The sequence below is a fragment of the Pleurodeles waltl genome, chromosome 3_1 (assembly GCF_031143425.1).
Source record: "Pleurodeles waltl isolate 20211129_DDA chromosome 3_1, aPleWal1.hap1.20221129, whole genome shotgun sequence".
Classification (NCBI taxonomy): Eukaryota; Metazoa; Chordata; class Amphibia; order Caudata; family Salamandridae; genus Pleurodeles; species Pleurodeles waltl.
The window spans coordinates 172,040,035-172,065,249 of NC_090440.1; the positions used below are offsets into that span (position 1 = coordinate 172,040,035).

The 25,215-nt window shown below is 43.3% G+C and overlaps 1 protein-coding gene across 1 annotated transcript in view; it reads right to left on the reverse strand.

Annotated features, from left to right (window-relative positions):
- The window catches only part of LOC138283891 (aquaporin-9-like), a 194,078-nt gene extending 169,670 nt beyond the window's left edge, over positions 1-24,408 (reverse strand). Inside the window, exon 1 of the mRNA XM_069222096.1 lies at positions 24,094-24,408. Within this exon, the coding sequence (XP_069078197.1) occupies positions 24,094-24,195 (102 nt within the window). The 5' untranslated portion in view covers positions 24,196-24,408. The remainder of the gene's footprint in view (positions 1-24,093) is intronic.
- Between the last annotated feature and the right edge of the window lie 807 nt (positions 24,409-25,215).

The window sequence follows — 25,215 nt, forward strand, 5'->3', positions numbered from 1 at the left end:
GTGTGGCTGGCAGCCATTTCGTTCATCCAGCCAGTGTCCCTTGCCATAGGCTTCCATGTGTTTCTTGTTTGCCATGCCTCCTTGCTCCTTCGTGTTGTTGTTTGACCATGTGGCTGGCTGGCAGCCATTTTGTCCATCCAACCATTGTCCCTTGCCATAAGCATGAATGTGTTCATTGTTTGCCTTGCCTCCTTGCTCCTTGTTGTTATTTGATCATGTTGCTGGAAGTCATTTTGTGCATGCAGCCAGTGCCCCTCCCTTTGCCATAGGGTTGCATGTGTTCTTTGTTTGACATGCCTCCCTGTTGTTGTTGTTTGACGATGTGGCTGGCTGGCAGCCATTTGGTCCATCCAGCCAGTGTCCCTTGCCATAGGCGTGCATGTGTTCTCTGTTTGCCATTCCTTGTCGCTACTTGTTGTTGTTGTTTAATCATGTGGCTGGCTGGCAGCCATTTTGTCTGTCCAGCTAGTGTCCCTTGCCATAGGCTTCCATGTGTTCTTTGTTTGCCATGCCTCCTTGCTCCTTGTTGTTGTTGTTTGATCATGTTGCTGGCAGTCATTTTGTGCATGCAGCCAGTGTCCCTCCCCTTTGCCATAGGCTTGGATGTGTTTTTTTATTGTCATGCCTCCTTGCTCCTTATTGTTGTTTGATCATGTGGCTGAATGGCAGCCATTTTGTAAAAGCAGCCAGTGTCTTTCCCTCTACCATAGACTTGCATGTGTTCTTTGTTTGCCATGCCTCCCTGTTCCTTGTTGTTTGACCATGTGGCTGACTGGCAGCCATTATGTCCATCTAGCCAGTGTCTCTTGCCATAGGCTTCCATGTGTTCTTTGTTTGCCATGCCCCCTTGCTCCTTGTTGTTGTTGTTTGACCATGTGGCTGGCTGGCAGCCATTTCGTCCATCCAGCCAGTGTCCCTTGCCATAGGCTTCCATGTGTTTCTTGTTTGCCATGCCTCCTTGCTGTTGTTATTTGATCATGTTGCTGGCAGCCATCTTGTGCATGCAGCAGGTGCCCCTCCCTTTGCCATAGGCATGAATGTGTACATTGTTTGCCTTGCCTCCTTGCACCTTGTTGTTGTTTGATCATGTTGCTGACAGTCATTTTGTGCATGCAGCCAGTGTTCCTCCCTTTGCCATAGGCTTGCATGTGTTCTTAGTTTGCCATGCCGCCTTGCTGCTGTTGTTTCACCACATGGCTGGCTGGAAGCCATTTTCTCCATCCAGCCAGTGTCCCTTGCCATAGGCATGAATGTGTTCATTATTTGCTTTGCCTCCTTGCTCCTTGTTGTTGTTTGATCATGTTGCTGGCAGTCATTTTGTGCATGCAGCCAGTATCCCTCCCATTACCATAGGCTTGCATGTGTTCTTTGTTTGCCACGCCTCCTTGCTGTTGTTGTTTGACCATGTAGCTGGCTGGCAGCCATTTTGTCTATCCAGCCAGTGTCCCTTGCCACAGGTTTGCATGTGTTCTTTGTTTGCCATGCCTCCTTCCTCCTTGTTGTTGTTGTTTGATCATGTGGCTGGCTGGCAGCCATTGTGTCCATCCAGCCAGTGTCGGTTGCCACAGGCTTGTATATGTTCTTTGTTTGCTGTATGGCCTAGCCACGAGAAGGGGTACTGGTGCCATTGAGCGAGGTCTTATCTGATCTGCAGCATGAGGATGCTATAGTTCACCTGTGCGGCGGCATTTACCATCGTTGCCAGATGAATCCCTAGGTAGGGAATACTATCAGTGCAGTGGTCGGGAGTGTTATCCGAGAGTAGCATTGTCATTTGTGTGGACGCCGAAATGTTCAGGGCCTGAGATTTCTGGACGTTAATGTGAAATCTCACCTCTGTGCCAAACGCCTTTGCCTCTTCCAAGAAGTCTGTTAGGGCTGTGTCCAGGTTGTTGAGGGCTATTATGACATCATCTGCATATAGGCAGATGGAGTGAGGTTCTTCCCCAAATCGAACCACAGTGATACCCTGATGGTCTTGCACACATTGGGCTAATGGCTCCATAAAGAGCACAAATAACAGTGGTGATAGCGAAAACCCCTTGTGTGTGTCTCTGCCTATGGGGAGGGGTATTGGTGTGTGCCCGTTAACCCTGACCATTGCCCGGGGGTGACTATATCTGCTCAGTATCCAATTTCAGAAGCGGGGGTCCTATACCAAAGCGGGTGAGTGTCTGTATTAGTTATGGCCAGTGAACCCAATTGAAGGCCTTTTCAACGCCGACCGCTAGCAGCCACAATTGCTTTTCCGGATCTATTAGCTTTATTTATGATGTGTAATATTCTCTTTGTATTGTCACCGCATTGTCTTTGCGGAATGAGCCCAGATTGATCCAGGCTTACCATCCCTGCCATCAATGGATTCAGTAAGACCACTAGAATGCCCGTGAGTAAGTTTGCGTCAATGTTGAGGAGAGAGATCGGCCAGTAGGACTTGAATGTCTGCTTGTTTTTTCCGGGTTTAGGGATAATGACAATGGATAGTCGGGAGTAGGTCTTGCGGGCCCTTTATGGAGTTAAAGACCCTTTTCAGGATGGGTGCCAGCAAATGGCAAAAGGTCCTATAAAAACTCGCTGGATAGCAGTCTGGGCCCGGTGACTTGTTGGGTTGTAATCGGACGATTGCAGCTATGACTTCCTCTGTGCAAATGGGTTTGTCAATCTCCGCGTGTGCCTGGGGCAGGGGTGAGACGTTATCTGACTTTAGTTATCCCTTAATGGTGTTAGATGGTATACTTTGTGCAGTGTAAATATCGCTCTAAAAGTCTCTGAACTTGGCTGTGATATGTGTAAAAAAATAAAATATATATATATATATTTTTTTCATTTTTATTAATTTCTGCATTTTACCTTGCTCCATCCATCCACATCCATCCGATCCATTCTATTCCTCCATCCATCCACTAAAGACACACAGCTGCACTACAGAATTCAGTTTCTTAGGTGTAATTCTCTTGACTCCAGGACACCCTGGCTGCAGAGCACGGCAGACAAATCAACAGCATAATTCATTGTGTTAATAATTATTCCATTTACCCATGCACCTCTCTCTGACTACCCCTGGTGTCTCCTAGACAGATAGAGATAAAGCAAAGAGCTAGATCTGCCTGTTGTGCTGTCTGATTTGAAAGTTATTTTTTTATGGTGTGGTGGTGTGGTGTGCCTTTATGTTTGATTAAATAGGTATATTACATTAGTAACCAACCGCACTAAGATTGCATTTCTCTGTACTATTTTCAACTTGCAACAATGCCAGGTTTCACTAACTACATGCTTTTCTTGCTTGGTTGCTTTTAAGTGCACTAGAGCAGAGACCCCACATCACCCGCAGTACTGCCAAAGAGAAGGCTTTACAGTTACTTCGGTCCACAAGCACCAAACTTTTTCACTTGTGCATCTTAGTGTCACCGCCAACCTAGTGCTTAAGATGGCCACAAAAAAAAGTTGCTCCCAAGAAAGCGGCCAATGAGAATAAGCAGCTTTCCACCAGTGGCTTGCCAACCGCAACCTTTTTTGGGAGGCATGTGCCTGCCACACAGGCTTTAGGGGAGGATCCTGTGAGCACTCCCGCATCAATAGCACCACCCCAACCCAAGCCCAAGACCAATTCTGTCAGTGAGGCAGCCACTGCAATCATGGTGACGCCAACGAGCAGGGATTTTGAATTGGATTTTTCCCACAAAGTAGAAAACAATTGTTTCAGGAAGCAGAGCAAAGTGAACAACAGTTGCAGCCAGATCTTCCCAAAAGTGGAGCAGAACAGGAGGTCGAGCTTTCTGTCAAGCAAGAACCTCCTCTTTTAGAATCAAGGGCTCCCAGATCTACACCACCATATTCTCCAAGCACCACTTCTGATGACGATGATAGGGACATAGAGTGGGCCACGAAAGAGTCCAGGAGACACCAGGAGAGGCAAGGTAAAAGAAAAGTTCCAGAAAGCCTAAGAATCATGGAAGGGCATGATGAGGATGATGACAATGAGCCAGTCATTGCGGAAGCTGGCACAGAGGAGTCTGACAACACTATCCAACCTGCTCCGATGGATGTGGCACAGGCAGCACCGCCAGCTCCCATATTTGTAAGGCTTCAGCAGAGACCTGCACCAACCTGTACCTCAGTAGAAGTATGTCCTGCAGAGAGGCAATCAACACACCCACGAACACCTACATCCAGTTCTTCTTCAGGCATTGGCCCAATAAGTACTCCTCCCCAGTTTGGGGCCTTTTTACAATTAGAAAACAGGAGAAGAACATTGCTGCTGGAAATGGCCCTTTTTGCAGGGTCATCCCCAGTCTTTTTGCCTCCTGCCTGCTATTTTTGTTGCCCTGCTGCTGTTGGCTTTTGAACTCTGAGCACTTTACCACTGCTAACCAGTGCTAAAGTGCATATGCTCTCTGTGTAAATTGTATGTAATTGGTTTATCCATGATTGGCATATTTGATTTACTAGTAAGTCCCTAGTAAAGTGCACTACTGGTTCCAGGGCCTGTAAATCAAATGCTTCTAGTGGGCCTGCAGCACTGGTTGTACCACCCACATAAGTAGCTCTGTAATCATGTCTCAGACCTGCCACTGCAGTGTCTGTGTGTGCAGTTTTAACTGTAAATTTGACTTGGCAAGTGTACCCACTTGCCAGGCCTAAACCTTCCCTTTTCTTACATGTCAGCCACCCCTAAGGTATGCCCTAGGTAGCCCCAAGGGCAGGGTGTAGTGTATGTTTAAGGTAGGACATATAGTAATGTGTTTTATATGTCCTAACAGTGGAATATTGCTAAATTTGTTTTTCTCTGTTGTAAGGCCTGTCCCTCTCATAGGTTAACATGGGGGCTACCTTTAAATCTGATTAAAGTGTAGATTCCCTTTGGGAGTGGATGGACATGTGGAGTTTGGGGTCTCTGAGCTCCCAATTTAAAAATACATCTTTTAGTAAAGTTGATTTTAAGATTGTGCGTTTGAAAATGCCACCTTTAGGAAGTGAGCATTTTCTTGCTTATACCATTCCTGTGACTCTGCCTGTTTGTGGATTCACTGTCTGGGTCAGTTTGACAGCTGGGCTGGTTGCACCTCACACTAGACAGTGACACAAAAGGAGCTGGGGTGTAGTCTGCATTTCCTGATGAGCCATCTGTGCTAGGAGGGAGAGGAGGAGTGGTCACTTACACCTGAAAGGGCTGTGCCTCTCCTCACATAATGCAGTCTCCGACCCCCTGGTGAGTGTCTGGGGCCTGGCCTGGGCAAGGCAGGATTTCACATTCAAAAGAGACTTTACTTTGAAGTAGGCCTACTTCAAAGGGGAAATTGGGTATGAGAAGGGCACCCAAAACCACAGACTTTAGAACACTTCTGGAAACAAGAGGAACCTATGCCTGGAGAAGAGCTGAAGAGCTGGGGAGAAGTGCTGCCCTGCCTGTGACTGTGCTTTGTGGAGCTATCCTGCTGGTGCTGCTTCTGCCAGAGTAAGAGGGCAAAGACTGGACTTTGTGTGCCTTCCATCTTGTGAAGAAATCTCCAAGGGCTTGATGTAGAGCTTGCCTCCTGTTGTTTGAAGTCTCAGGGACAGCAAAGACTTCTCTCTGCCAGCACCTGGAGTCTCTGGAGAGACTCCTGCTCTGACAAGTGGTGCCCTATCCAGTCCCTGGACCCTTGAAAGGAAAGCTGGTGGAAATCCAAGGAAATCGACTTCGGACGACTTCGGACCGACGCCGCTGCTGAATCCGGTAACGCCGCCTGCACCCGACGCCGTGACCTTCGCTGGTACGCAACGATCTTCGCAGGCCCGACGCCGCTGCAGCCCCACTGAAGTCTGCAACTCCGTGGAAGTCGCCACACCACGTCGTGACCGACGCCGCTCGAAGTACGCGGATTCAACATTTCGCACAGACGCCGTGATCCCTGATTTTGCGCATCAACTTGTTTTCACTCTTCACCTAAGGTACTGTACTTGGGGGTCTACGCGACTCCGTGTCCGGCGCCGCTGGTGTCGGCTTGTTGGTAACTACTCCGTCACGACGCCGTGTTAACACCTCATCGAAGCATTTTGTGTTTCTAATCGCTATTTTTGAGTTTAATCTTTAAAAATTCATAACTTGACTTGTGTATGTCGGATTTTTGATGTTTTGGTCTTGTTTTGTTTAGATAAATATGTCCTATTTTTCTAATCTGGTGTGGTGTCATTGTGTAGTGTTTTCATTAAGTTACTGTGTGTGTTGGTACCAATACTTTACACCTAGCACTCTGAAGTTAAGCCTACTTCTCTGCCAAGCTACCAAGTGGGTAAGCAGGGGTTAGCTGAGGGTGATTTTCTTTTACCCTGACTAGAGTGAGGGTCCTTGCTTGAACAGGGGGTAACCTGACTGTCAACCAAAGACCCCCTTTCTAACAATTGCCATATGCTCCATTTGTCACGCAAATGTTCGTCAAGGTAAGCCTGGTTCACATTATGGTACTGGAGGCTAGACAACCCATATGAAAAAACACCACACAATCCGGTGAGAGGAGCACCTTCAACAAATGGCTCAACGTGGTTGCAGTGGTGAAGGTGAGGCGAGCCAGGAAACATCAGCTACAACTGGTCAAATCACAGTGGAAGATGAGGAAGAAGATGGTGACATCCTCATGCAAAGCAGCCCTGTCCCCAACAGTGTGCCAGACACACCCGCCTCAGCGACCTCGCAATGGCACAGGAAGACTCAGAATCAGAGTCAGATGAAGACCTCACAACATACGGTTACTGCACCACTGCGGCACACAGAGTCAGATGGAGACACCACAGCATACGATGAGTGCACCACCATGGCGCGTATTGAGTTTACCAGCACCTACATCTCAAAAGTCGCCTGTGTCAGTGGCCCTACAAAATGAGAAAATCCAGGCTACAATTCCAGGCATGGTTAGGCAGGAGGGGCCCTACGACCGCAACCACCCAATGGCACATTTGTACAGTGGGAACCTGGCAAAAATCTTAGTGCTGGACCTGCTCCCTTTTTCTTTTGTGGAAGGATTCTTAGAGTTTGTAGCAGCCCAAAATGGAAGACTCCAAGCCAGATCTATTTTTGCCAGAGTTGCTTTTCCAGCACTGCATCACAATGTGCTGCAATTGGTTGGACAACCTTTGCAGCACAGTGTTGTCCACACTTTCCACCTCATGACAGACATGTGGACCAGTTGTTAGGCAACTATTACATGTGCATCGCTGTACACTGGATCTCTCTACTGGGAGTAAAACCAAAGCTATGTACAGGTCTTGGCCCGAATAAATTTTTGAGAGCGTTCAGTGGCATGCAACGGTAGGCATGTTCCCCATGGAGAAATCACACACAGCTGCAAACATCTTGGAGGAATTTAATAGCAATGTGTCTGCATGGCTGCGACCCAGGGGCTTCGAGTTGGGTCTGTTGCCATGGACACTGGCAGTAACATAGTCAAGACCATGGCAGACGGTGGCTGTTTCAGGGTCCTATGTTTGGCACACTGCATCAACCTGGTTTTGCAAGACTTTCTTAAAAAAGAAGACATAATCAACAACATAGTGACCACCTGCAGATGCATCTACCACACATTTCAGCCATTCTTTTAAAGCTCGGAAAAAGATGCAGATTATTCAGCATTTTAACAGAGTACTGGCTAAAGACCTGATGCAAGAGGTGCCAACACATTGAAACTCAACCTATTATATGCTTAAATGTCTGCTTTAGCAGTACAAACAGATCAATTACTATGTCATTCAAAGAGGAGCTGATGCAATTGGGAAAGCTATGACCATAGATGTGGACAAATGGGGCCTAGTCAAATGCCTCACACAGATGCTGCTCCCTTTTGAGGTTTTCACGTGGGAAGTTAGCAAGGAGGACAGTACAATGGGCCAAGCTATCCGGTTATTGCATCTGCTACAGGAACAGCTAAAGAAAGTATCTGAAAGGTTTGCATTCGGTGGTGCGACTGAAACCCGAGAAGTGCATGCCTTGGTTAATAACCTAAGCTATGGCAAGGCTACAAAGTGACATCATCTCATCCAAAGCGTACATCTGTGCCAGTCTACTTGATCCACACTACAAAAAAGTCTTTACGCTATCATTCTTTTTTCTGAAAGGGATGTTTCACAGTACAAGAGGTGGATTGTAGAGCAAGCAGGAGAATTGGAAGAACGACTGGAACTTAAAGTCCCACTCTGCACTTCAGGGGTGCCGCATTCAACTTTCAGACAGGGCAGTCTTGTCTCAGATCCGCCAACCGCACCAACAAGAAAACCAGCAACAACAGCAACAGAAGAATCGAACCCAACCTCTGCACTGGCTTAGTTTCAAGTGGTGGCAGGTCTTAAGTCCAGTGCAGAGGTGAAGGAAAAAGTGGTCGAGCACGTAGCAGCCCCAATGACCATTCAGAGAATGTTCCAGGAGTATATGGATGGCCCGAAAGAGGTGTATGTGGATCAAAACCCATTGGCATATTGATATGAGAAGATGTGCCAATGGCCAGAGCTCAGCAGGCTGGCAATAAAGTTTCTGGCTTGCCCGATAGCCAGTGTGTCTGTTGAATTCACCTGGTGCAGTTCTTACAGTGAGAAGGACCAGTCTCTTGCCTCAAAACGTAGAGAGATTGATCATGATCAAAATGACCCAGCATTTTATACCACCTGATTACACCATTCCTGAAACACCACAGTGTTAGCTGACAAACTTCTGTGAGAGCCACCAGAGTTTGAGGACAAACCTCCTGGACTGAGTATGTCAGTGCCATCACAGAATGTTTTCATTATTTCTCGTTCAGCTTCTTTTTCTGTTTCTTTGTTTGCAAAAAAAAAAGAAAAATGTGCTAGTGCAACATTATGTTTGTGTCGGATATATGCTGCCCCACAATTGATTACATAGTCACATACAAGCCTGGATTGGATTTGTACCCGAGTGCAGAGAAGAAGCCCCCCTTCAGGACGTTGGAGATGATGCCTGCCTCCCTCACATGCCATTTCCTATCCTAGTTTTACATCAACTAGCAGGGCAGCCCTAGGAGATTATTGATTAAAAGACTGCCAGTGCCAATGCCTAATTCCAAAGTTTGGATACCATCAAGGTGGAGGTATTCTGTTCAACCACTGTGCTTGGATTGGAAGAGGTAACTAAGTAACTATTGCACCAATCAGTTGTGATATATTGAGACTGTGAATTTGTGAGTGATGACTGATGTATGTGGTGGTTGACAGTGAGATAGGTAATTCAAAAAGATTTAAAACTTGTTACTGATGATCTGCAATGTTTGGGGACTTTCAAAAGTAGTGAAATTTACCTGCAAGGTCTACTCCTTTTTTCTGGTTCCTCATAACAAACTAGCAACTTTTGCTACCAAACACACAGCTACACAAAAAATACTCCAATTCTGTTTCTCTATGTTTTTCTTCAACATCAGTGCACTTCACAGGTCTACCTTGCTCGATTTGGGAATGGGACGGAGTTACTCCTTATCTGGAGGAGGAAGATGGAAGGACTTAGGGTGAGACTATCTCAACAGCTAGAAAGGGGAACGTTTTTGACCTCAAAGATAATCCATGATGGTGGCGAAGACTCTGAGGCCTCGTACTCACTCAGCTCTGTGAACTGGAGAGAGGTGCGTTGATTTAGAAATGCTGCTGAGTATGTGTTTGCTGCATTGCTAGCTCAAACGTGAAACTCCTCTCATGTTCCAGCTCTGCCTTTGAGTTTTCTTGTTTACTCCTGACTCCTCATGAAGCTTATCTTGCTTAGTTTTGTCCTTTTCCTTTACTCTATGAGACAGCTACTTTTTTTTCTGTACACAGGCCTTCTCCTAGTCCTTTCCTGGATAAACAAAACTTGGAAAGCTCAAGACTCCAGCTTACCTACCGGACAGGTTCAGACAGGCACCAGAGTGATGGACATTCCAAGAAGAATGGAGATGCATCACCCAATTTGGCAATAACGTATCATTTTCCTTTTATGTTTGCAATGCATTTAACTGAAGTATGTCATACTTATCCCTTCATTTCCTTCCACGACAGATTGATGATGGTGTGCTGCTCAGTGCCCCAATGAATATTGCTGCGGTTTCTTTTGTGTAGTGTTTGTCTTTGTCACACCTTTACCCAAATCCCCTTTCCCATCCATTCATCAAGCCCCTAACCCTCTTTCCCGGGCTGTGTGACTTATTGAGGTGTGACTTAATTTTACACCACAAATGAGTTACACACTTGCTGGGGCGGATGTGGTGAAAGTGACACCAACTCACTGCCTGGCCTTCTAACCTTCTACTACCTGAGCAATACTCCACACCAGCTCAAACAAATCATCATTTGTGCCTTGTGTGTGTGTTCCATAAGCACGTAAATTGGTGCCACCACTCGAGTCGGAGACCACTTCTCCTGACTCCATGATTTAATTTCCTAAGTTTAGTTTTATAGCTCCCCACCATTGCTCAGAGGAAATTGATATTGCTAGATATTATTATCATCATCAGGTCTTCTTTGCTATGTGTCAAATACAGTCATTGTGGTAGTCTGGTCTAAGTCTTCATAAAGTTATGATAATATGATGAACCACTACCTCTCTGTTTTACTTTTCTTTCAATTGGGTTGACAGTGATGGATAATCCTTTGATTGATCCTGTAGTTGGAGTTCGCATAGGTGGCAGTTGTACCTTTTGTGAAGTTCTGTCTTCCTTGTTAGTGTGCTAGCCTGATACTAATACTACTACCACCCCCTTAAGATGCCATCCTGGGAAAACGCTGCAATAAGAAGAAGACTCCCTGGCTTCATCTATTCAGATAAGAGAAGAATTATGGATTATCGTTAACTTGTTTAGTTAGTAAACTTAACTCCTACTAAAGAAGATGCTGTCTTACTTGTATGTGTATCTAGATTTTTGTCGCCGTAATAGGCAATGGCAATCATTCACTAGTGGTCAATATAATTCAGTAGCAGAGGGCAATAGAGCAAGGGTAACCGTATAAGTAAATGACATACACTTTTGTTAACAGATTTAAAAAATAGGCTACCCTAAAATACACAAGTGCAAACTAAAGCACCAAAATAAACATTTGGGGCATGAATCAAGTAAAATAAATGATCCTCTTTTATTTTTACAAATACAAAATCCACCCTATCCACCCACAACAGACCCATCCCTCTCCCCAAACAAATAGCCGGGCCCCAAAAAATCCAATGAAAAGTCCAAGTAACGTTCAGACCTCGTTCCAAATCCCTCCCCACCCTTTCCATGCACAACAAGTGTTCCTCCCACCAAAACAAAAAATTAAAAGAGTCTGAAGAGGGTGCGTCATTCACAGTGGGGTCTGGATATCATTGAGGGACGCCTCAATACGTGCCACCCAGTGGTCCAGTTGTGCAAGGGGTTGCAGGATGCAGCATCGAAATGTGCGGTTCTGGTGTGAAGGGGGTGCAGCAGTGGTGGAAATGGGATGGGGTGATGCCAGCTACCGGCTGCGATGGTGATGCTGCTGGGAGGCTGGTGGTGCTGGTGGCTTGCTGGAAGAGCAGGGGCTGGTGACCATGAGTGCTGCCTTGGCCTCCTCCTCCTGAAGGGCTACCAGCTGCTGATATTCATTTTGGATGCCCTCCAGCCTATGCTGCTATCTCCTGGCAAGTTAGATGATGTCCACCAGGAGTATCTGTAGCAGAAAAGAAAAAGGAATTTGACAAATTAGAAAACCGTGCCCTGTTCAAACATTTTTTTTAAAAGTACAGTGGCACAGTAGCAGTTAATTGCTGGTCCCTTAGGGCCACTGGAATTTGATGTGGCTGATTACAATGAATCACAGGTCCATTTTTTACCCGCACATGCGTCACTGTAGTTGACGAATGTCAGAGGATAAAATTTGAACTGCCATGAATCCATTATGGAAGCCATGAAATATTAAATTACATATAAATATGGCACACGCCAAAGAGACTTTTTAAATTTGTCTTCTTCCCCTTGGGTGCTGAGGCAAGAAATAAAGAAGAAGGTTAAAAAACGATTAGTGGTACAGTTAATCTCACCAAAAATATTTTTTTGACAAGCAAAGGCAAACACAGTAATGTACTTTTCTAAATCAGATTGCCTAGTATGATGGACTCAACTAGAGTTGACTTATTACTTTTACTAATGCCTACACCTAAGACCTACTCAAAAAATGACCTAAACTACGGGCCATATTTACAAACTTTTGACACAGGGCAGCACTGCAATCTCTCTTTCAGCGCTGCCCTGTGTCAAAAGGAGAGGGCAGGAATGTGCTGTATCTACAATAGATATGGCACATTCCTGTCCTTTTCCCTTGTGCTGGCGTACAATAGTCTGCCATGAGCCAATGCAGGCACCTCTGCACCATGCTGCAAGGGTGTCTCCATTGATGGGATGACTGTTTTTGTGCAGGAAGGGACACCTTCCTGCAAAAAAATAACAAGAGGAGTTTCTCCACATTGCGTCTCTCTTACGCCTCCCCTGGGAAGGCACATTCCTGAGCTGACAAAACCTTATAAATCTGGGAATGTGTCAAATGCCGTGGGTGTTACATGGGAATGCCCAAGGAATGCCCATGGCACTCCTCCCTGTTACTGGGTCAGTCAACACAGAGACAGACAACAATAAATAAATATTACTCACTAAGCCCGACACCTCGACACCCAGCAGGTCGAGCAGGTCCTGTTCCTGGTTGATGATGTTTGCCCAGTGGTGCATTAACGGCTGCTGGGTGCGCTGGCTCCCAGTGTACTGAAGAACCAGCCAGCGCACTGTCCCCCTTAGCAGTAACCACTCCATGGCCTGCCGTCTGCTGCCAGCACGGAGGTGAGGTGACGCTGCACAAAAAAATAGTGCTGCCACCTCCTCCTCCTCACTGAAGATGGGAAGAGGCTGCACCCCATGGTGGCGCTGCCCACAAGGTAGGTGGCTGCGTCCCTGTCCCTGATCTGCCATGATGCTGGATGGGGTGGGGTGGGGTGGGGTAAAGAATAAGAGAAAAAGAGAATGGAGGAAGGAAGAAGGAAGAAATAAGGGGAAAAAACAAAAATTCACAAAAAACAGGACATTTTATTAAAAAAAAGTAAAAATAAAGATTTAGTAATAGAGATTCTAAAAAAATAAATAAAAATGATGGGTAGATTGATTAGGAGTGAAAAACAAGATGGCCGCACCTTTGCTCGCCGAACTTCGCGTAGCACAGATGTTTTTTTTTTATAGCTTTGTAGAGATCCGCGTAGCGCAACTCTGTACACTCCACCCACCCCTACAAAAAACAATGTGATGTATTGATGTTGCATTTTGGCCCGTTTCCTGTCACGGGCACTAGGCTTACCCACAAAAGTGAGCTACCGTTTTTATAGGAAGACTGAGGGGAATGCTAGATGGAATTAAGTTTGGGGCTCAATGCAGATTCCAGAACTTTCCATCACAGCAATGTAAGGAACATGTGTTCTTTAAGTCACAGTTTGAGCTTTGCAAGGTATTCGGAGTAAAACAACCTAGTGACAGCCACACAAGTCACCCCACCCTGGATTCCCCCGGGTGTCTAGTTTTTAAGAATGTGAAGGTTTGCAATGTTTCCCTGGATGGCCTCTGAGTTAGGGCTCAAAATCCACAACTATTCTCTTTGCAAAAAATGGGTCAGTTTTGAGTGAGAAAATGTGATGCATTCATGTTGCGTTTTGGGAAGTTTCCTGTCTCTGGCAGTAGGCCTTGCATACAAGCGAGGTGCCATTTTCATCCGAAACTTAGAGAAATGCTGGGTGGAAGGACGTTCATGGCTCCCCACAAATTCCAGAGCTTCCCCTCACAGAAATGTAAGGGAATTATTTTTTTAGTTAAAGGTTGAGATTTGCAAGGTATTCTAGGTAAACCACAATGGTGAAAGACATGCAAGTTACCCCATCCTGCGTACTCCTACTTTAAAAATGTACAGGTATGCTAGGTTGCCTATGTGCCAGCTGAGCTGAGGCCAAAAATACACAGCTATCCACTTTGCAAAAAAATAGGGCAGTTTTGAGTGGAAAAATGTGATGTATCGATGTTGCGTTTTGGTCATTTCCTGTTGCGGGCACTAAGCCTACCCACACAAGTGAGGTACCATTTTTATCAGAAGACTTGGTGGAATGCTGGGTGGAAGGAAGTTTGTGGCTTCCCGCAGATTCCTGTACTTTTTGTCACATAAACATAAGGAAAATGTGTTTTTTAGTCAAACTTTGAGGTTTGCAAGAGATTCTGGGTAAAACACCCTGGTGACAACCACGCAAGCCACCCTACCCTGAATTCCCCCCAGTTTCTTGTTTTACAAAATGTGCAGGTTTGCTAGGTTTTCCTAGGTGCTGCGTGAGTTAGGGCCCAAAATCCACAGTTACCCACTTTGCAAAAAAAGCTCAATTTTGAGTAGAAAAATTTGATGTATTCATTTTTCTTTTTGGGCCATTTCCTGTTGCGGGCACTAGGCCTACCCACACATGTGAGGCACCATTTTTATCAGAAGTCTTAGGGGAGTGCTGGGTGGAAGGAAGTTTTTGGCTCCCTGCAGATCCCAGATCTTTCCATCACAGAATGTGAGCAGAATGTGCTTTTATTAGTCAAAGTTTGAGGTTTGCAGGAGACTCTGGGTAAAACAGTCTGGTGAGGGACACACAAGTCATCCCACCCTGGATTCCTCCAGCTGTCTAGCTTTTTTCTAAAGAAAGTGCAGCTTTGCCAGGTTTCCCTAGGTGCCCCCTGAGTTAGTGCCTAAAATGCACAGTTACCCACTTTGCAAAAAATTGGTCAGTATTGAGTAGAAGAATTTGATGTATCCATGTTGCATTTTGGGCTACCCACAAAATAAGGTACATTTTTATCAGAATAATTAGGGGAATGCTTGGTGGAAGTAAGATTGCGGCTCCTCACAAAGTCCAGAACTTTCTATCACAGAAATGTGAGGAAAATGTGTGTTGTTAGTCAAAGTTGGAGGTTTGCAAGAGATTCTGGGCAAAATAGGCTGGTGAGAGCCACGCAAGTCACCCCATTCTGGATTCCCCTACGTGTCTATTTTAAAAAAAATTACAGGTTTACTAGGTTTCCTTAGGGGCCGGCTGAGTTAGAGCCCAAAATCCACAGCAAGCACCTTTTCAAAAACGAGGGCAGTTTTGAGTGGAAAAATGTGATGTATCCATGTTGCATTTTGGGCTGTTTCCTGTCGCTGGCACTAAGCCTAACCACAGAAGTGGAGTACCAGTTTTATGAGACAACTCAGGAGAATGCTGAGTGGAAGGAAGTTCGTCACTTCCAGCAGATTTCAGACCTTTTCTACACAGAAATGTGACAAGAATGTGTTTTTTACACAAAGTTTGATGTTTGCAAGAGATTCTGGGTACAATACCCTGGCAACAAGCACATAAGTCAGCCTGCCCTGGATTACCCCATGCGTCTACGTTTTTAAAAGGTGCAGGTTTGCTAAGTTTCCCTAGGTGCACCATGAGTTAGTGCCCAAAATCCACAGCTACCCACTTTGCAAAAAACGGATCTGTTTTGAGTGGAAAAATGTGATGTATCCATGTTGCATTTTGGGCGATTTCTTGTTGTGGGTAATAAGCCTACTCACACAAATAAGGTACCACCTTAATCAGAAGACTTAGGGGAATGCTTGTTTGAAGTAGGTTTGTGGCTCTCCACAAATTCCAGAAGTTCCCATCACAGAAATGTTAGGAAAATGTGTATTTTTAGTTAAAGTTTAAGATTTGCAAGGGATTATGGGTAAAATAACCTGGTGACAGCCATGCAAGTCACCCCATCCTGGATTTGCCTAGGTGTCTAGTTTTAAAAATGTACAGGTTTGCTAGGTGTCCCTAGTTGGTTGCTGAGCTATGGCTCGAAATCTACAGCTACCCACTTTGCAAAAAACAAGTCAATTTTGAGTGGAAAAATGTGATGTATCGATTTTGGATTTCCAGCTATCTACATAAGAGAGGTACAATTTTTATCAGAAGGCATGTTGAGCATTTAATAGTAGGGTATTTGTTATTACCATTTGGATTTTGCTACATTTGTGCCTTGTAAACGTAAGCCATTGTTTAAAAAGAAGGCATTTTGAAAAATACCATCTAAATCATATGTTTGTATGGGTATCCACAAATTCAGAGATGTAAAAATAACCACTGCTACTGAACTCCATATCTTGTGTCCATTCCAGAAATATCTAGGTACCTATTTTTCACTCTACATATTTCACCATATGAAGTAGTCTTATTGGTCTTATACTCAATACACAATGAAAAAACATTGTATAGTGCAGCTCAGTTGTTGGCTCTGGGTACCTTTGTTTTTTGGAGAACCTACAAACCCTATATATACCCACAACCAAAAGAGTCTAGTAAACATAATAATACATTGCTTTTGTAAATTAGTCATCATGACAAAAAGTCACAGATGAAAACATTGCAAATGGGTGTTTTCAGTACTTGTTTTCAATATTTATTTATTTCAACAGTTAGTTTCTTTGAGGAAACCTTGAGAAAGCTGCACAAACGATCCCTTGCTGAATTTGGAATTTGGTCACATTTTTTGAAATATATAGTTTTTCTAGCTCACCCGTGTGTTTCACAATGGTTTCTACCACAAACTGGAAGTAGGTTGAAAGCACAAAACATAGGAAAAATTGGCTGCCTCTTCAAAAATCTCATAACTGTGGTAAAAAAAAGTTTTTTGATTCACTTCTGCATGTTCCTGAAAACTGGGAATATGGTGACTTCAGTACAGCAAACTGTTGACATAATTTTTATGGAAAAAAAATAGACACTTTTATCCAGAGCACTTTCTTCCAATATTTCCCCAAAAATCAAAACTTAGCAATATTTGGGCTATTTTCTCGGTCCCCTCCAGGTAATCCACAGGTGGGTAAAAAAGGATGCAAATTTGGCAAGGGTGCCTTATGGGGACAAAGAGTTAAGGGATCTTAAGCCCTAACCAAAAAAAGGCTCAGCACTGAGGGTGGGGTGTGGGAGGCTCAGCATATAAAGGTTTGAGAAATGGGGGCAATATCACAGAAACACTTGTGTCTCAGTGAAGTTTGAGCTTTTTTAGCAATTTTGGACAAATTGGCAAAACATGTTTGTGTTGGCCATATATTAATTTATGCACTGTAAAACCTACTAGCTTAATTTAACTTTTCTGTGCAAAATGTTTATTATTGAATTACTGTTGGTAACACTGAAAAACACATCATATGATGTTGTTGGTGATAACATCAAGTCCCCACGTTGCTGCTGTTGAAAATTTAAACACCAAGCAAAGTATTTAGTATTGACAAATTTAAATATTGCTAGTACCAATCTGTTTGTATGATAGGAACAGTCCTGCTGGCAAAGTAAAATATCCCCAAAATAAAACTGTTTTGCTGATACGATCCACTGTGCACCTTATTTAAAAATGGTTTTCAGAAAAGGTTTGGATGGAAGTAGGGTGAGTATGTTGCCAGTAATTTAGTTCAAGTGAAAAAATAGAGTCCAAGAAAATACTCAATGATTTTACTTTTTGGGGGTAATTGAAAATGTTACAGTAAAACAAAACACTAATGAGTTTTGTATGCATTATTTTAATCTTAGAATACTTGAAGGATCTCTCAGTTGTATTGATTAGAGTGCTGGATGAAGTTTTAAATGTGCTAATTGTAAAGTTTCTGAGCGTGGAATAGGAAGAATCAGTGATTCTAATCAGTGAAAATGTGACAAGTTAGCAATTCCTACAAAAGATTTGGCCTTTTAGGTCGAGCATTCGAGACCTCTTGTATATACTTTAGAATATACTTCTATACTTCTTAGTAGGGTCTCTGCTTTTTCACTGGTTAGTTTCAGTGTCCATATAAAAATCCTTGTTTGCTAGTGGTCAATTCTTTCTCTTTGTCCCACCTTTTCCACAGTTGTACACTCCCTTGGAGCAAGGACCTAGAACTTGTACCCTTCCACTTGTGTCTATGTAGCATGTGCTTAGTGATTTCCTTTTTCTTAGTCTAACAGCATTTGACCAGAGTGCTGGATGTTTCAGTGGTTCCAGTCTGTTTCTGTTAACAGGGCTCTAGTCTATTACTTATTTTCATCTGCAGTCATGTGTGACTTTATTTATTCCATTCCTTACTCTCCCTCGTGCATTTTCTGTTCGTGCATTGCAAATGCTTGTTCCTTTTGTCTGTCTCCACGAGCTCACGGCGGCGCTTTGAACCGGCCGCTTATGTCAACTGTTTTACTTTTTATTTTCAGTTTGTGTGGCAATAAAACGCTAATAGCTCCAACTCGAGCGAACGCGAGACCCATTGCAGTTCAAATGCTTGTTTGTTTAAACATGTTTCCTTTGAAAATTACCCATGACTGCTTCAAGGACAGACGAACCCCATTTAACGCCCATTAAAATTCTTGCAGAAGGTGCACAACAGCCCCAGTACAAATATGACACTTCTTTCATTGCTGGCAAACTGAAGCATCAGATGACAATGATGACACAGGCAACTAAAAGGTCTAATATTTAGTCACTTGACCTAGTCTGAATTAGAGTTGTCAATTCCCCAGTTGTGGTATGCAGGAGATGTAGGATGGGATTCACGTTTGTTCCCCGACTAATTTGTGGGGTGTGCGGTATCAGAAATACACTGCCATGAACCAAGCACTACCACATCATGATAGCCAAACTATTACATGCAATGTATGCAAGTTCTGTAGATTTACCAAATCAATCAATTTGTCAGAGTAATTTTGGCCACAACATGGCAAGCATTTTGTTGAGAAATAATCTATAATTAAACACATGTAGAATATTTATACACAAAGGCAATCACCATCTTATACAAAATGCCAACTACCTCTGTGTTGTAAATGCATATTTCACCACTTGAAGATTAGCCATATGTTTATGAATCTGCCCTCCATTTACAGAGGAATTTATAATGCCAATGTATAACATTCCATAGGCTACGATCTGCACACTCTGGCAACACCTGTGAGGGGTCTGTTGACTACTACATTCCAATAGCTCCAATAAAAAGTCTATTAGGAATCAGCATTTAGTTTTAAACAGATTTTATCATTTTCCAATTGTTAAAGCACCCATCAGAGAGCTCCATTAAGTGCTGGTGTTTTTACTGAAAATGGCATCGTTGCAACTCTTGAAACAACACCTTATTCAAAATAGAAGCATAATGTCTTTCTTTAACAAAGGATTAATTGCAGATTTGATTTACGTTTGCGGGTGATAGCACGTCCAGTCTTTATAAATTATTTGTACTTGGACACGCTGGAGGTCGGTGAACCTTTTAACCGAGTTGGGTTCTCCTCATCCAAGAATAGTCGGATCACTCAAATCAATAATCAATAACCATTATAATCAATTAATAGATTAAACAACACATTAAGAATCAATAACAATCAGTATTTGACGCACCATGACCTTTCAGTCATGAATAACCACACCAGTTTATTAAAAGTTAATGAGTTTATTTTCCCTATACTAACAAAGCTAACACAATATATATAAGTCTCAAAATCAAATGATATATGTATACGAACATTACTAGCTGTCCATATCGATGGAAGAAACGCAATCTACGTAAAATCGGGATTATAATGTACTCGGTTATGGCAATACAAATCACTAATATAAGCAACTGAATTTGACTAATTGCATACATCGGTCAGCATAACAAGATTTCAATTCAACATGGTGCATCAAGTGAATACCTCAACTAACCTCTAATTAGCATTGGCATGTGGGGCTTCATGCAAAACGATTTATGTCAACACAAATTTAGAAAACGTCTAGCTTGGGCCCGGTCAAACTAAGCAGTTGGTACCTAAGAAGGAAAACACAATGCATAATACAATTATCCTTTCATAATTACCAAAAACAATCAGCATTCAAGATAAGTCTTCGTCCTTCAGGTACCGGTTCGATCAGAATGGGGCAGATTTCAAAGGGGCAAAGTTAAGGGCAAGTTTTCCTTGCGGCAGCAAGGAGAATGGGGCAAAAGTTACTGCATGGGCAAGACGGGGCAAAATTAAAGTTAAAGTCTCTAGGGTGAGAATTCTTAAAGTCTCTTTCTCTGCGACAGAGAAAAGGCATCAGAGGGTCATTTTAAAATGGCGTCTTGAATCAGGCTTCAAAATGGCATCGAAGAAAATGGCTGACTTCTCTTTGTCCGGTGGGTTTAAGTAAGAAACGTTCCAAATTCTTCAGGGTCTTCCATTGGAGGGTTCATAGGGTGGCTTCCTTTTGACCAATGAATAGTGTCTTTCTCTTAGTACTCATTTATGCATAAGGTGTCCTTGGAGCCTTGGAACACAAGTTGCAACAAAGTTTGCCAATCAACTCTATATCAGTGTCTTTATTGTCTGCACCTGCAGAAGCTGACCTTGCTTCAGAGGGGATGAAACTAGCCTAGCACGAAACCTTGAGATAATTGTATTAGTCATCTCTACTGGAAAAATACAACCTTAAAGTAAAAGAATATGTCTTTGTTAATACAAGTGAAAACCACGCAGTTAAATTTGAGACCAGGCAACTAAGCTAAGCATAAAACAATTTCAACAAGAAAATCATAGAATACATTTGCAATTATGACAGATTACTACATTGTCAATTCTTCATGATTAATTAAGCTTGTTTATAATAATGGCGAACTACCTCGTGGGCACAATTTCCCACGTACGTTATTTTTCTTTGCTAAATTCACACTGCCTTATACGATTTTGTTACATGATATATGAATAATTGTTGGTCTTTCTTTTTTCTGCTTCATCAAGGGATACGAGTGACGCTCGAACGAGTGCGGATCACACAAAGGTAAACATGCGAGAAAAAAACATGCCAAAGGACACACGTCCATGATTGCTGGACTTAGCACATGTGATCGGGCGAGGGGAGGGTATTTGCAGTTCTGTGTTGTTTGAAAAGTGCTATCATTACATCATCAGTGAAACTCACAGCACCATGACCCTCTACAGCAGAGTCCCGTCATTACTTTTTCAATAAATTACATATGGATGTCATGATACTAAGGGCCTCATTTACAAGGCCTTTGCGCAACCCTTGCGCCACATTATACCTGTGCCAGGTATAATGTATGCAGGGTAGGCTTTACCATGGTAAAAGTCATGTCGAACTGACACAGTGAAATTTACAACATTTGTGTCATTCTGTGGCTTAACTGAGCCAGACTTTTACCCCCTGCTCGGAGCAGGCATAACATTGGCCCAGGGTTTTTCTCTACGGGGGCCTCCTCACATTGCTGGAGTAGTGTCATTTTTTTATGCTAGTCCACCAGTGTGTGAGTGTAGCGCCAACAGATGCGTCAGAATTTGTGACGCATCTGTGAAAACGGGCGCCATGGAGCTTTTTATTGTACATACAGCGCATCCATGGTGTTGTTAGGGGGTCGTATGGCAGCGCAAGAAATCTGACGCATCAAGGTCAATGCATCAAATTCAAGTAAACAAGGTCCTAAGTATACCAAACATTTTGGATTCATCTATGAATAGACCTCTGCGAACAAAAAACGCTTGCGTATTTAAGTCGATGTTACACAAACCTCCTCTCCCTACTTTTCTGTATAAAATCTTTCATTCTGGTTCACAATAAATATGGGAAAGTTGGAAAGACAACTTCAAGACTACCTACGATTGGTTGGTGCCCAGTTAAGTATTGGCCAAAATTAAGACTAAAAGAAGGAACTCTGCTGCACATATGAGAGCAGCTGTGGACAAGGGACGGGCTATATCAATGATCAGTTTTAAATGTCATCTCTTTTATACAGTACACATGATTGAGCAATGCAGCGTTGCTTGGTTCCTTAGAGTAGCAAGTAGGAATATCAAGATTGGTGGATCTATTGGAGTGAATGAATGTATGCATTACAATGCAATACTTCTTTATGCAACCAACATCAAGATGGCTTATTGAGCAAGCTATCGTATACCAATCAGTCAATTTCTAGACATATGCATGCAGATACTTTTACCTTAAGCTAAATTGCTTTTGTACAAAAAAGTATGGCTACTTGAGGTGAAGCTAATATCAATCCAAATGCTTCCATTTAATTACATGGTGTTTCTTAATATGAGTTTGGCGTTCTGACACTGTTGCCCTAGCTTCTTTTAGAAGCTGCCCCATTTTATGCCTCCTACTAACACCTCTGCTTGGCCAATTTACAGATAAACTTTGCACAGAAATAACCCAGAAGTAGCCCAGTACAACAACAAAATATGGGTCACAGATGTAGCCAAGAAAAAGCTCAGGCGTAGGGCCTGATTTAGAAGTCAGCGGAGGGGAATACTCTATCACAAATGTGATGGATATCCTGTCCACCGTATTACAATCCCATTCTATCCTATGGGGACCGTAATACAGAAGACGGGATATCCGTCACGTTTGTGACTGAGTATACACTCTGCCAAGATATACACCAGGCCCATAGTCTAAAACAGTCCATTCCTAGGATTGCAGAGCATGTAGGTAAGTTGGGAGTGATCTATTTGCCAAGACGTTCTCCATTCATAGATACATCTCCAACTGAAACTTGAACAGATATAATTTGAGGTGATTTTCCTAGAGTGAGCCCTCAGCTGCAGTGGTACCATAATATCATTATCAGAATATCGTCTGACATAAATATAGTTTTCTAAATATTGTCAACAAAAAGATCGACTCGTTAAAGAAACCTATGCACAGAAAGATGTATTTTGAAAAATAATACTTAAGATATGATATTTTTGTTTGATTTTATTACTGTATATGCTATTCTGACATACAACCCCCTGCCCGCCATGGGGTTGTATGCCTAAATTAAACCTCTGGCCCTGACCTGCACCCAGCAGTAGTAAACTGAAAATCAGCTCCTTCAATCTTTGGAGCTTAGTAAGGAACAGAGTGACAAAGGAATGGGAGACGATATTGAAGTTTGTCTCCAAGATACTAGAAAGAACTCAGAAAAATGCAAAGTACTGAAAATCCCGGTTTGGCACACAAATTCATTGAACCCACAAGCAAAGCTTTGAGGCTTAAACATAAACAAGGAGCTTTTGGGGTAGGTTTGGTATAGCAGGCCCAAATTGGCATCCATTTACCACCTGCTGTGTGGGAGATTATCGGGTGTCTTGAGATGGGAAGGCAGTTGGAGGACAGGGTCCAGAGCCAACTGTTCTAAAACTGCTCCCACAAGCTGCAGTTAGAGCGCACTTGGGGCTGGACACAGTTGCTGCCCGCAATGCCCGCTCTTCCGCTTGAAAGTCCAGGTTTGGTGCTTTTGGGACTAGAATTATTAGGCTGGAGTTTTAGACCCAATAATTCTGACCCTAGAGACACCAGGAAAGTTTGAAATGGCTCAGAGTTTGAATGGATCAAAGAGGTTCCCTCCAGGGATACAGCCGAGAGCCCCCCCCGTAAGGACCTTAGTATGCAAAATGTTTTGTGGATCTGGCCTTGTACCTCATGGGGCATACTCTGTAGAACTCATGCTAAAATCTATAACTAAATGTTAATTGCTAAGGGCCGGTGTATTATTACTATATCAGCTTGCTGAGAGGTCTTGTAAGCAGTTTCAGCATTTAAAATACTCAAGGCTACAGTTGTTTTATTGAAAAATCTGATAATTGCTAAGCACAATTTCCCCATAGCATACATGACTTGTTTCTACAATGTGCGCGCTGTATTTGCCTTCTGTCAGTACTTACTGGCTTAAAACGAAGTGCAATCAGAAAGAGTTATTTTCAAAATAAGATATATTTCAATACAGATGAGTTACGTTTGCATTCAGCGTAACATCGGGGCCATTGCTAAACAGAAGCAAAAAACATATAAGTAGTTAAATAAAGTGCTTTCTCAATTCCCTTTGAGGCGTGTGAACAGTGTAGTTGACCAAAGGTAACTCTTCTGAAATTTCTGCAGATGTTACAAACAGAAGGAAGTGTGCCAAGCCCGTGGCGCACTGATGAACGGCTGAGCACGCTTAGGCACAGCACTGACATTTTTACATAAGATACCCCCTCTATTAAAGCAAAATGTGCTAAAATAAGACATAAAATACAACTGCTGCTAAAGCAAACAATAACACGCGCTAACACCGGTTGTATGGAATAGGGAGAGGTATTCTACTTACAATCAATACGAACGTGGCCACGAACTCGGCAAGCGTCTCTTTAGCCAGGCTGCTCTTCAGAGCTAGTCTGGTTTTCAAATTCTTTATGGCTTCTTTGCTCATGTCCTCCGTGTGCAGCTCCTGCCGAGCCCCGCGCACCAGTCTTCCTCTGTGGCCTGCTTGTGGTTGTCAGTATCACGAGTCAGCTCGAAGGACGATGCTTGGAAACCTGGAGCTTCTTTCAGCTGAAGGGGGTGGGTTTATATAGCGCCAGCCAAATCATTTCTCTGTAGAGTCATTGACCGTGTTACCCTGCGTGACCTCCAAACTCAATCTAAAAAGTCCAGCCTAGCTACGCTCAGATAGACAGGGGCGTAGCTGTCAATAGTGCGACAGGTGCAGTGGTACTGGCAGTGCTTAATTTGTGCTTGTTGTTTCCAGTGCTGAGCACCGGCACTTATTTTTGCGTGCCGGGGCTTATTCTTCTGCCTCAAGCAGTTGCTGTGAGCAGAAGACACAGATGGGAAAGACGCAGGAAGAGAAAAATGAAAAAGCGTCAGAAAGGGGAAAAGCAGAAAGCTGCAAGAGTGAGATGAAGGGGCAGGGAGTGGCTTTATATGGATTGAAGAGGCCCGAGATGGCTTCAGGATTAAGCTGCCTCGGTATTCCGTGGCCCCGCATTTAATTGCAGCAGCCATGTGTTTAAGAGGAGGACTTTGGGCACCGGCATGTTTTTATTTACAAATTAATCACTGGGTACTGGGGTCCTGGGCACCCAAATTCAGAATCTAGAGGACATTGTGCACAGCACAGCAAAAGAGTAAAATATTGATCTCATGTTAAACATGCTAGTAATTGCCTAAACTCTACGTAAAATATATATTTATTCAGGTATACTAGGATTATGTGTTTTCAGAAGGCCAAATTATATCAATAGGTCAAATAATGTGTGCGGCCATTGTGGTGTGGCACATCAGGAAAATGAAGGCACGTTATACAGCACATTCTGAGTAATTACTATCCACCTTTTTTGACATTTTAGCATACATTGTTGAAATAGGGTCTAAATATAAAGTATGTAAGAAATAAAACTATACACATTCAGCAGTTCGATTCAAACTTCTATTCAACCAAAATAGTGAT